The 13530-nt window shown below is 34.3% G+C and overlaps 1 protein-coding gene across 1 annotated transcript in view; it reads right to left on the bottom strand.

Annotated features, from left to right (window-relative positions):
* LOC140434554 (SANT and BTB domain regulator of class switch recombination) overlaps positions 1-13530 on the bottom strand; it is a 90710-nt gene that overhangs the window by 50659 nt on the left and 26521 nt on the right. Inside the window, exons 5-6 of the mRNA XM_072522903.1 lie at positions 11728-12028; positions 11534-11657 (exon numbers count right to left, since the gene is read on the bottom strand). Coding sequence (XP_072379004.1) covers positions 11534-11657; positions 11728-12028 — 425 coding nt within the window. The remainder of the gene's footprint in view (positions 1-11533; positions 11658-11727; positions 12029-13530) is intronic.

Genomic DNA, 13530 nt, shown 5'->3' with positions numbered 1-13530 from the left:
TATATGCTAAATTTTCGTTGAAGATTTGTCCTACGTATTAAATAATGATTCTCGGCACCATATATGTGGCAATTATGAAAATTATACACACCGTTTCTCGTGAAACATGCTTTATCCACACTTAACACTTTAGATGGATAAAGGTTGTCTGAAGAGTGTATCTTGAAACCACCTACAAAATGTTAATTTTAGAGGAAAATCACCTTGTTGTAAATCTTGTACTCTTTGATAGTGGTATGGATGTAGAAGTTTTTCCATAAATGTTCCATGAACAACGTTTTTTGGCATTCCAATATTCATAAATTCCCGACATAAATTTGGACAGGATATCTGTTTGCTAAAGTTGTGACGGTCTACGTTTCGTACTGCACGTAGTTAACACATTTCTTTTTGCATACCAAAATGTAATTTAGAAAATAATGTTATAAGACTTTTTTGTTCTACATGGTGCCGTCTACCTTTAAGGAACGCACTATTTTCGGGGACACCCTGTATATATATATATATATATATATATATATACAGGTTTTCCCCGATAGTGGATGGACGAGGGCTAAAAAAAGTAATAGCTTTGTGAAATGTTTTCCTATGAAGTTTTTACCATGTATGTGTAATAAAAGTTGCGGAATATTATTTCCATTATTGAGTGTTTTTTGTTTTCTGCCTTTTTATAATTTTTAGTGGGTTTGAGAAATTCTAATGCTTTTTGGTGTCATTCAAACTTAGTCTGGCTCGTATCACGTATGCTAAGCAATTCCGAAAAGATGATTACTACCAAAGAGTTTAGAGAGTAACAAAATACTCAGCAACTGAGGTTCTTAGGTTCCATCCATCCATTCTATGGCTCTACAGCCCAATTCGAGCCCTGGCCTCCCTCATCAAACCTGTCCATCCGTTACGGCCTGTAGCCATTCTCCTCCAAGGAGATTTCTGACGTCCTCATCCATATCATCCTCCCATCGCTTTCTGAGTCTTCCAATAGGTCTCTTCTCCTGCATTCTTACATTCACCAGTTTTGTTCGAAGCCTATTTTCTTCCATCCTATATACATGACCTGCCCATTGAAGATATTGTAGGTGAACATACTGAGATAAAGGTGGTTCTTTATATATATATATATATATATATATATATATATATATATATATATATATATATATATATATATATATATATATATATATATATATATATATATATATATATATATAGAAATGTAGCCATAAGCTCCCTTACTATTAAGAATCAGCAGATTCCGATATCCGACGTTATAAATAGGAAGAAATCAATATTTTTATTATTATTGTAATTATGTTTCAATAGTCAAGTTTAAAATCATTAAATGTAGTAGTTTGTAGAATTTTTTTTTGGGAATATCGACGTTGAAGAAACATTTCTGGCGCTGCGAACCACAGGATATTTCATACAGAAACATAGTCGTTTCCTGGTCTACATTAGTTTAATGAAATCCTGAAGAACCTGGTAAAAGAGAAAAATGTATTGGAAATCAAACACGATCATCCTTGCGTAAGTTTTTCCTTTCTTTACCATTGTTTATGAGCATTTATTTTAATTGAATTCTTAAACATTTACATTGAATTTATTATTTATTGTTTATTGAATTTATATTATTTATAACATTTTACTTCAACGAATTTTTATATATACTTGCATTTATATTTTTGCATATATTTTATGAGTACATTGAATGATATTTCCCAAAATAGTATCGAAAATTTAAGTTTACTATTCGACAATTTAAATTTAAAAATAAAAAGAAATCTACAAACCTCTAAATCTAAGCCTGCATCTAAATTACGTTCCAAAATGCCGATGACCAATAGCGATATTGCTAGCCTTTGCTCAACTCTGCCCGAATTCTCTTCTGGAGACAACCTCTCCACCTTTATCAAAGCAGTAGATAATTTAATAGTTTTCTTAGGCACCCAAGATTTAAATCCGTCCCAAGAATTTATCTTAAATTCCCATATCGTATCTCGAATTAAAGGAGAACCTAGAAATTTCTTAAACTATTCTAATAAAACCAATTGGACAGAAATTCGTCCAGCGTTATTAACTAAATACGGAGACAGACGTTCCGAAGACATATTAGTAACACAACTATCCACTACCGTCCAAAAACATAGTGAATCCTACGAAAATTATCATCAGAGAATAACTACAAATCTGAACGATTTACTCCAACACATCACCCTAAACGATAATCCCGCGACAGTCACTTTTAAAACTCCATACTTCAAAAACATTGCCCTCAAAACTTTCTGTACCGGAATCAACGAGCCTTATTGCGAATACTTATCGCATTTTGAATTAAATTCCCTAGAAGAAGCCCTTCAAAAGTGTATTGCCTACGATAACCACAAAAATCAACAATAATACATGAACTTCCTTAAGAGCCAACAAAACAAAAAGGCCCCACTCAAAAATAAACCCTATCAATCTTCGAATAATCAAAGATCCACAAACTTCCAACCCACATACTCAAACTTCCAACCCACGCATTCAAATTATGTGAGACCTTCAACTCACAACACAGAGCCCAATTTTAACTTCACTCCACAACAGAACTATAATTTTCCTCAGAGACAAAATTTCAGTTCTCACGAACAAAATCAATCCTTCCAACGAAACAATGTTCCGAAAAACAACCAACAAAGATTAAATAAATATAAAGCTCCTCGACCCCAACCAAATTTTGCTACTCCAATGAGCGGTGTTCAAACTACCACAACCAGAAACCATCAGCCCATGACAATTACAACTAATAGAAGCCACAATTTTCACATAGACTCAAATGATACCCAATATTTCGAAAATGATTTCGAAAATTACGAATCCGAACAAGAGCCCGATTTGCATGATGAAAATCATCAGGATTTTCAAGCCATCCCGTTAAACGATCATCCACCCCCTGTATAAACCTAAATAATATCGAAAGTTCCCCTGGGTTACCCTGCTTCGTTACACCCAAAACACATCTACGCGTTTTAATCGATACCGGCGGTTCCCATTCAATTTTAAATCCGCGAGCTCTCAAACTATTTGATAAAAATCATATTTATCGAAAACCTTTTTCGCTAACGTCAATGAAAATTACTTCCAAGCACGACTTAAATATTAAGACGCCACTATTCCTAGAATATGGAATTCCACAAACATTCGACGTAAAAGTCGCCGACTTTAGTCAGCACTTTGATATCCTCCTTGGAACTTACGATCTGAAAAGATTCCACGCCACAATTAGCTACGCAACTCATACTTTAACCTTTGAGAATCCTCACGTTAGCATTCCATTTGAAACTTTATACCAAAAAATTCCAGTAAGCGTTCATAATGGCGAAGTTTTATTGCGCGAAAGACACTTTCAAGGTATCAAAATTCCCCATTCTATTCACGTTGCAAAAAACGGCTTTATAGACACTATCGACTTACCTATGCCTATGAAATTTAATAAGAGAATTGAAGTTGAGAACTTTTGTAATTATAATATAGTAAAAATTCCAACGACGCATTTTAATGAAAATAAAATCCGTACTTCGCACTTAAATAACGAAGAAAAATATAAAATTATAAATCTTTGCAAAAAATTTAAAGACGTATTTTACGACGAAAACAAAAATTTAACTTTCACGTCAGCTGTTAGACACGAAATTAAAACGAAGGATGAAAATCCAATTTATGTAAAGGGATTTCGGCATCCCAAAGCAATGCAGGAAGAAATAAAAAAACAAATAAATAATTTATTAGATAATAAGATAATTCGACCGTCAATTTCACCGTACTCAGCTCCAGTTTGGATAGTACCAAAAAAAGCTGATGCCTCAGGTCAGAAAAAATTTAGATTAGTAATTGATTACAGGAAGCTTAATGATCATACTGAAAGTGATCGCTACCCACTTCCTCAGATAGATGAGATACTTTTTTTTTTTTTTTTTTTTCGTCTTTATAGAGGGGGGGTCTGGAATCTTCAAAAGACATCTTAGTCCAGGGCGCCGCCTGACTAACTTTAGTGCAGGATTCGTTCTTCGTACTCCCGGCGATAGTTCCCGAGGTACTTTAAAATGCCCTCTCGTCGCCGAGTCTACGCCGAACGCCTACCTGCTAAACCAGACCCTCCTCTGTCATCCAGCGATCCGGAAGCGGAATGGCCGCTGTAAGGCCGGCATCACTTCCGATTCACTACCTTTATTCATTCATTCTCCATTCATACACATCCACACTCTATTCATCAGCAAGGAGGTTCCCTGTCTCGTTCCAGGTAGCGCGTAGAAGACACTCATCGCTCCTAGTTCGGCATTATTTCCAGATGGGCATTTCCTCCTTCCCCACAGTCTGACTCACGCATTCCAACTCACACAGTGTGACCCACTTTTCTAGCTTCACCTTTCAGCATCATTCACTCTTACCTTTAGCGTTGGTTTAGCAGTCTTTCTTCCTCTTCCTTTTTCTTGATTACTGCACGGATATAGCTGTGTATATTAGTCCAAACTAATTTATTTTCAATCATTCTCTCAATCATTTCTCTCACTGTAACAAAATTCACACCTGTCTCTCTCTCCATTCTGTTCCTTTCCACTATCCATCTGCTGCAATCTAACATCGTATGTGTCACAGTGTCCGAGTATCCACAGTATAGGCATTCATCTGTATCAGCCTTTCCGATCCTATAGAGGTAGGCCCTAAAACACCCGTGTCCTGTGAGCACCTGCGTCAGGAAATAATCCAGTCGCCTGTGGCCACAGTCCACCCAATCTCTTATGTTTGGGATAAGATAATAATAATAATAATAATAGATAGATGAGATACTGAATAACTTAGGAAAAGCCAGTTATTTCACAACATTAGATTTAGCTCAAGGTTACCATCAGATTGAAGTTCATCCGGATTCTATTCGGAAAACAGCCTTTTCAGTTCCGCATGGTCACTTTGAATTTTTACGTATGCCCTTTGGTTTAAAGAATAGCCCAGCAACATTCGAAAGGTTAATGGACAATATTCTTAGGCCCTTTATTCATAAGTTTTGCTACGTCTACATGGACGATGTCATTATTTTTTCCAAGTCACTGCAAGAACACTTAGTTCATATTGCGACTATTTTTGACACTTTCAGGAAAAATAATTTAAAAATTCAGTTAGACAAATCCGAGTTTCTCACGAAAGAAGTTTCTTTCTTCGGTCACGTAGTGACAACCGAAGGAATCAAACCTAACCCAGCAAAAAATCGAAGCTATACAAAAATATCCTCTACCAAAAACAGTAAAATAAATTAAATCATTTCTTGGTTTAATCGGTTACTACCGAAGATTCATACCCAACTTTGCAAAAATAACATCCCCATTTTCGAGATGTACTCGAAAAGGAGCAACTATCGACCCCACAAATCCAAATTATTTAGAATGTTTTGCAAAATGCAAACAATTGTTAACTAATTCTCCAGTCCTACAATATCCAGACTTCGAAAAGCCTTTTGTACTGACTACAGACGCCTCTAATATAGCTATAGGATAAGTATTATCTCAAAATAATCACCATATTGCCTACTATTCTCGAACTCTAAATTCCGCAGAACGAAACTACTCCACTATTGAAAAAGAACTTTTAGCCATACTAGATTCTTGTAAACACTTCCGTATGTATTTATACAACCAAAAATTCACTGTAGAAACAGATCACAATCCTCTCGTATGGATCTACAAAATTAAAGACCCCACTTCTAGATTAGCCCGATGGAGACTTAAACTAGAAGAATATGATTTTGAAGTTAAATATAAAAAAGGCAAAGAGAATCAAGTCGCTGATGCTCTTAGCCGAGTCCAAATAAATGCCCTAAGCTCGAGTTCAGAATGTGCTGAACCCCCGAATTCAGAATGTGCTGAACCACCCGACAATTTCGACATAGACGATTTCCTTGCCGATTTTGACAACTTACAAAACAGTACTAACACACAACATACATCAGCTGAGAACCCTATCACTGGAATAGAGATTTCACCTGAACCAATTAATTTATCCTCAAACCAAATTATTTTTAAACCAGAGTCAAATAATTTTGAAATTAAATACAAAAGAATTTTTAACAAACACCGTTACACTGTCACTTTGACAAATAATTGGAAAACAGAAATAGCAAATACCTTCCAAAATATCCTTAGACCAAATCAAAAATTTGCAATAACAATCCCCCACGAATTTAGACCTTTTATCTGTAACTATTTTAAAGAAAAAATAAATTCCACAGTCAAAGCAATATTTTGCAATATACTACTTCAGGACATAGAAGAAGAAAACCAACAAATAGAATGCATAAAGAAATATCACGTAGAAAATCACAACGGAATAATTGAAACCTACAAACATTTAAAACAAAAATTTTACTGGCCCTCAATGCAGACAACTATTTCTAATTTTATCAATAAATGCGAAATTTGCCTAAAAAATAAATACGAACGACGCCCTTATAAACTTCCCCAATTAGGACCGTTGTTAGGTCAAAAACCTTTTGATATATTACATATCGATCTATTCCACTGCAATAAAAACCTGTATCTCACAATAATAGATTCTTTTTCCAAATACGGTCAATGCTATAAGCTCACCGACAAAACCTCCATTTCCATACTAAATAAATTAAGACACTACTTTTCGCACCACAATTATCCAAAAAAGATTGTATGCGACAGCGGCACCGAATTTAATTCCGCAGTCATTAAAGAATTCCTAAATATCCACAAAATCGAAATACATTTTACAACAGTAAACAATTCTTCCTCAAACTCTCCTGTAGAGCGCTTTCATTCAACTCTTATTGAAAAACTTAGGACCTTACAAGCCCAAAATCCAAATGATTCGTTAGATGACATTCTAACACACGCCATTCTTATTTACAACCAATCAATCCACAGTTCCACAGATTATTCCCCGTTCTCAATTCTGTACGGACCCTATGCAGAAGAAATACATTTCGACTTTGATCTTCCGATATACGAAACATATAATCAAAGACATAAAGAAGAACTCCAACCCTTTATTGCAGAACTATATAATAAACAAAAACAAAAAAGACAACAACTTTTAGATAGACAAAACGAAAATGCCGAAGATATTCCGGAAATAGACCTTACAAAATCCCTATATGTTTCTAAGAAAAAACAGAAGTCCAAATTACAAGCCCCTTTCTCCACTATTCATCCAGAAACGCAAGACAAAACAAAAATAATCGGTAAAACAGATAAACAAAATTTAACAAGCACTCACCTTAAATATGTAAAACGAATACGAAAACATGTAGATAAACCTACTCAAGACCCAAATTTTTCACAGGACAATCCTCGCCCTGGTCCATCCACTCAATATTCAGGAGATTCCGAATAATGGTTACTATGCTGAAGAGATAGGCAAATCAAGAGAAATCTCCCACTATCACAGACATTTTCTTCACATTCCACTAGACAAATTATCCGACAGTATTGACGCTAGTCCGACAAGCTATTTCAAAGATCACTTCAAAAATGCACCTCTCTCGCTACTGTACTCCCAATACACCCACATACAAGAACAAACAAAAGACGATCTACACAAGATTACGCGAAAACAGAAACGCGGACTTTTTAATTTTCTAGGTACAGCCATCAAATACGTGACTGGAAATCCAGACGACTCTGACTTAGACTTGTTAAAATCACACATAATCTCTTTAGAAAATAAACAAAACGAAATCATAAAAAAATTTAATAACCAAATATCTTATGGAAACTCTTTTAACACGAGATTCGATAAACTTTTAGAAAAACTGAATTCTGATAATTCAATTCTCATATCTGCACTCAACAAATTATCAGCTGATTTTGACAGCTATATCATTCTACACAATGAGATAATAAATCTCCAAAATATAAACGAATTTCTAATGAAACTTATAAGAACCATTACTTTATCTGAACTTAATATCTCTAATATAGAATTATTCACTTTAAAGGAAATAATAGACCTTAAAGAGAACCTTCTCAAAATTTATCCCAGAAATTCAATTCCCAATAGTAATGAACACCCTTACGAACTTATAGAGTCAACAAAAACTTTAGTTTGTGTAACTTCAAATACAATGCTCATAATAATTAAAATCCCTATACTCCATGAAACTCCTTACACTACCTATAAAATCTATCCCATTCCAAACAAAGATCATGTTATGATTCTGCCACCTGCAAGCTACTATACAAATAATAAATGGTTCAACACTTGTATAGGACAAGGCGATAACATAGTTTGTTCCAACTATGTACAATCCAAATGTAACATACCCAATGTAGATAATTGCACAAAAACATTAATCACAGAGAACTTTTTCCAAGAAACCAGCAAAGTCATATTGCTAGGAATAGTTCACCCAATGAGAATCCAGCAGATAGAAATTAATTCAACCAGCCTCTTGACGACAGATGTACCAATAATGATTGAAGGTATCCAATTTAATAAAAAGACGTCTCAAGACATTTCCATTCCAAAAATTGTTCCAATAAAATTAATACCAAACCATGAGATGAAAATCGAAAAATTAACAATCCCAGAGACACATGGCCAAATTCAACCAATAGATACCATAGAAGTACTACCCCGATTATCCATAGGACTGAGCACCACTTCTGTTATAATATTTTTAACTATTTTAGCTTTCCTAATAATCTTCCTAATTAGGAAAAGAAAACGAATTTCCAAAATCCTATTTGGAGAAAAATTGCATCCTGCCCAGATCCAGATACTAGACGAGCTGATAGCCGAAGTAACCAAAACTTCGAGGACGAAGTCCCAACCAATGGAGGGAGGAGAAATGTAGCCATAAGCTCCCTTACTATTAAGAATCAGCAGATTCCGATATCCGACGTTATAAATAGGAAGAAATCAATATTTTTATTATTATTGTAATTATGTTTCAATAGTCAAGTTTAAAATCATTAAATGTAGTAGTTTGTAGAATTTCTCAAAAATTGTAACTTTTTATTTTCGAAATAAAGATTTTTTTTTGGGAATATCGACGTTGAAGAAACATTTCTATATATATATATATATATATATATATATATATATATATATATATATATATATTATATATATATTTCATAATTGTATCTGATTCGCCACCTGCTGTTCTCATTTATAGGGCCTAGTATTTGTCTCAGTGCGTTTCTTTCAAAGATGTCTATGCGGTTTACGGATTTTTGAGTCAACACCCAAGTTTTACATAGCATAGCTTACTATAGGTCGGATTATGATCTTGTAGATTCGTATCTTACTTCTTTAATGTACGTCTCTTTATTTAAATATCGGGCTCATAGCAAAGTATGCCGTATTGGTTAGGATGATTTTTATGTTAAGCTCTGCATCGTCAATGTCGATAGGGAATTTAACAACCATCCACATATAACCACCATTGACCGGTTTTCTGTGTAAACTCCTACTTGTATCTGGGACCATTTATAAAAAACACAAGGACACAGGAGTGTCCATAAGTGACAAGTTTCAATAACCCTGAAAATGAGATTGGTCAACTCTTTAATATTCCCAATAAAAACATACAGATGCGAATCTTGGACACTGAGACAATCGAAAAGAAGAAAGATAGATGGCACTGAAATGTTCTGTTGGAGAAAAATGTTACGAATTCTGTGGACCGACCTACAACGAGGAGTAAAAATCAGTGAAAGACTCCTCAGCAACGTTCAACTACAATAATTAACATACTTTGGACATATGAGATCAGACACATATAATATGGAGAGATTCATCATTCAAGGAAAATCAGAAAGCTAAAAAGCACGACAAAGTTTTCCAACAAGAAGGATTGATCAAATCATAAGATTCTGAATTAAAAGGAATTACGAGAGACAAAGATCTATGGAAATGGACCACACACAATATCACGAAGATCAATACACTCCCTCAAGACTAAAGCGGGAAATAAAGGGATATTTACATTATTTTATATAGAGTGATGATTTGATGAAATTTAACTCTAGCTTTAAAAAAAAAATTGTAAATAAATATATCTAATATCTCTTTCAAGCAAGTAATTTTTGAATAAATTTCTCTAAATAAATTTACAAAAATATACTTATAAGATAACTGTTTTTTGATAAAAATATTTGAATAAAATCGATGTTGCAGTCATGGTATTTCATTAAGTTGTTTCATTATTTCTCTTAAGAGTTATTTGTAGATATTATTTTAATTCTTGAAGAACATTGTATACCCTGTATAGATATAGATGTAACTTAACGTGAAAATGTAGTAGAGGGGGAAGAATAACGGATATAAATCAATTTACCAAAAATCTGTACGCCATAGGAAAAAATATTTTTAATAAAAACTTTAGCTAAGATAATTTTGAACAAAAATGTTTATAGCATTTTTTGGGTAGAATGAACCGTTCTCTCAGAAACAACGCTTGAAGCGATCGTCAATTTTTAATGTCAGTTACGCGCGAAATCCATGTTCAATAAAATTTGTATCAGCTCAACGGTAAAAATTCGATATCTTTTGATCCGAGCGTCTCATCGACAAAAATCAAGATGCATTTTTAAAGGTAAAGAGTGTAGCTTTTGTACCCAATAACTAGAGCCTAATCTTTAAAACCTATAACATAAAATTTTAGTTTTGAGTTTTGGCAGCAAATGTGGGCCATTTGAAGTAAGTTTTTCAAAACTACTAATTTCTGCTACAAATTACACTCAAAAGTATCTTCTTGAAGGCATTTCCCGTGACGTGCGATCGTTTGTAATGTAAAAGTTTAAATTCTGCGTTTTTAGTCATATTTCAAATGCCTCATATTTGTTGCCACAACTCAAAATTCAAATTTCATGATATAGGCTTTGAATATTTCTCTTTAATAATCGAAATTTCACTATGACCGGTCAATTAAAGTGATAAATATTATTGATCTCACGAGAATTGTAAAAAATACCAAAAATCGCGCAACGTTTGTATATTGAACGAATTTATAGCAACTAACTTCAGTTGCGGCAAAATACAAAAATTTCAGAAGAAAACTGCACACTTCACCTTTGAAACGCATTTTGATTTTTGTCGATAGGACACTCTGATCAAAAGATATCGAATTTTTAATGCACTTAATACACGTTTTACTCTACATTGATTTCGCGCTCGCAGCCAACATTCAAAATCGCCAGTCGCTTCAATCGTTGTTTCTAAGAGAACGGTTCATTCTACATAAAAAATGCTAATAAACATTCTTGTTTAAAATTATCTCAGCTACATTTTTTATTTGAAACATTTTTTTCTACGGCCTACAGGTTCTTGGTAAATCGATTTTTTTGAGATTTTCTTCCTCTATGAGGAGGGTTTTAAGGGGAAGCCCAGGGATAAAAGTGCTAAACTTTTTTGCATCTTTTTTAGAGTCCCAAAATTTATATTCTCCGCAAAATTCAGCTTGTTCGTATGATTTTTAGGAGTCAAATCTCTGACGACTGGACTATAGATAGTAATAAAAAAAACTTACCTCTTGCTACAAGTCTAGTCAATTTTTCAGGAAATAGCAGCTGGGGTGGTTCTTCTTCAATTAAGTGCCTATACGTTTCTAACATAGAAAATATTGATGCGTCTTTGACATCTTCTGCAAGAACCTAAAATAAAGTTTTTAAAATAATTTTTAGTACATTGGATCAGTTGATTTTTTATGAAAAGATTCCTCACTGTATGTTGTCTAAAGTGACATCCGTTGAAGTTTTCGAGCAGCTGAAATCTGTACGCCCTTTCTCCGCAACAAGGAAATCGTCCTATGGGCAGCGGAGCTCTTTGTGCATCTAGAGTAAAGAACTGTGGAGTATCTGGATGATAGCGACACCAGCCAATCTGATTTGACGGGAAATAGCGTTGGCAAGTAGAGCAGAAAAGAAAATGCGCATCACCCCATAATCTCCAATAGACTCTCCGCCATGATTTTAAAGTCTTAAATAGTCTAATTATGTAAGTGTTGATATCCCAATTTGGATCTCTGAAAGCATATTAAATTTATTTCTTATCAGAAAAATTTTAAACTATCTAAAAATAATAAATTGTTGCCTTATCGTGCTGTTTCATCTTAACGTGGTGATAGACCTTGAGCCGGGCAGGCTCAAGAAAATAACAATACGGAAGTAAGGGCATATTTTAGAGTACACAAACTTGCACAGTAGTTGCGTGTCTAAAAATAACTGTCACAAACAGTCTTCTGGATGTATCAGACTACACATTCTTTCATGTTAGGCCTTATATGTACATTAGAAGCTCTGTAGGCATGGACCATTATTTTCCTATACTTATGGGATTAGAATAGACCAAATAAAAGGGAAACTTCAAGAGCTGCCTAAAAATTAACAAAATTATTCTCAAGAATAATGCTTAGCGGACTTGGGAAGAGCTACCAATCTGCAAATCAGGATGGAAACGAAAATTAGGTCGATTGTAGTCGCTATACAGTGTCGTGCAGTGAACAGTGTAGTGTCTGAGGGCTACGAGACTGAGACCCTGAAATCCCTAAAGAAGACATTAGAGAGGATGTCGAATGCTCGGCCCTGTGAAAATCGACGCGGTTCAACCCGCAAGCCTGGTGAGTTTAATATTGTTTTTGTAATATCAATCTTAGTTTTTTAAGTTTAATTTATATATATATATATATATATATATATATATATATATATATATATATATATACTCCGCCAAAAAAGTATCGCATAACTTATAAAATTACAAATATTTCTGACAGCATTTGGTTAATTTAAATTATTTCTTTCTGGTCCTTAAGAATATTAAGGCTAGAATAAATATTAAAAAGAAATTTGTAAATACAGCTTACTGTTTAAGAAAAAAAATGTTAATTGCTATTTTGTCTGGTTTTTATATTATCAGTCTTTATCTTACTTATGAGACTCGTCTGAAAGACGAGCTGTAACAGGTCGGCCAAGAGCAACTACGCATGTGGACAATAGATTTTTAGTCCTTCAGGCTTTTTGCGTCGAAGACATGTGACTGCAAGTCAACTTCAACATGACTTAGTCGAGACTCGAAATGTACGTGTGTCTTCAGATACTCTTAGGCATATCTTAAGACAGTCTGGAATTAGGGCAAGAGTAGCTGCCACTTGCCACTGCCCCGAGACTTACAAGGGAACACCGTATAGCACGTCTAACATTTGCAAGAGTGCATGTAAACTGGAATATCGACGACTGGGGTAACATACTCTTTACGGATGAGTCAAGATTTTGTTTATACACTTCGGATCGAAGAATACCAGTTTGTAGACGAGATGGCGAGCGTTATTTTCAATGCAACCTAAGACCGGCGACAAACTTTGGAGGAGGATCTATTATGCTCTGTGGCAGAATATCTCTTAGGGGTCAAACCGAATTGGTACAGCTAGATGGAGGATCCTTAACTGCTGATAGGTACATTAGAGAAATTTTGTAGATGCATGTTGTTCTTTACGCCCCATTTATTGGTAATGACTTTGTTTTAATG

The sequence above is a fragment of the Diabrotica undecimpunctata genome, chromosome 2, assembly GCF_040954645.1.
Source record: "Diabrotica undecimpunctata isolate CICGRU chromosome 2, icDiaUnde3, whole genome shotgun sequence".
Taxonomy (NCBI): domain Eukaryota; kingdom Metazoa; phylum Arthropoda; class Insecta; order Coleoptera; family Chrysomelidae; genus Diabrotica; species Diabrotica undecimpunctata.
Note: the sequence above shows the minus strand (reverse complement) of the source record. Positions and strands in the feature narration are given on the sequence as shown.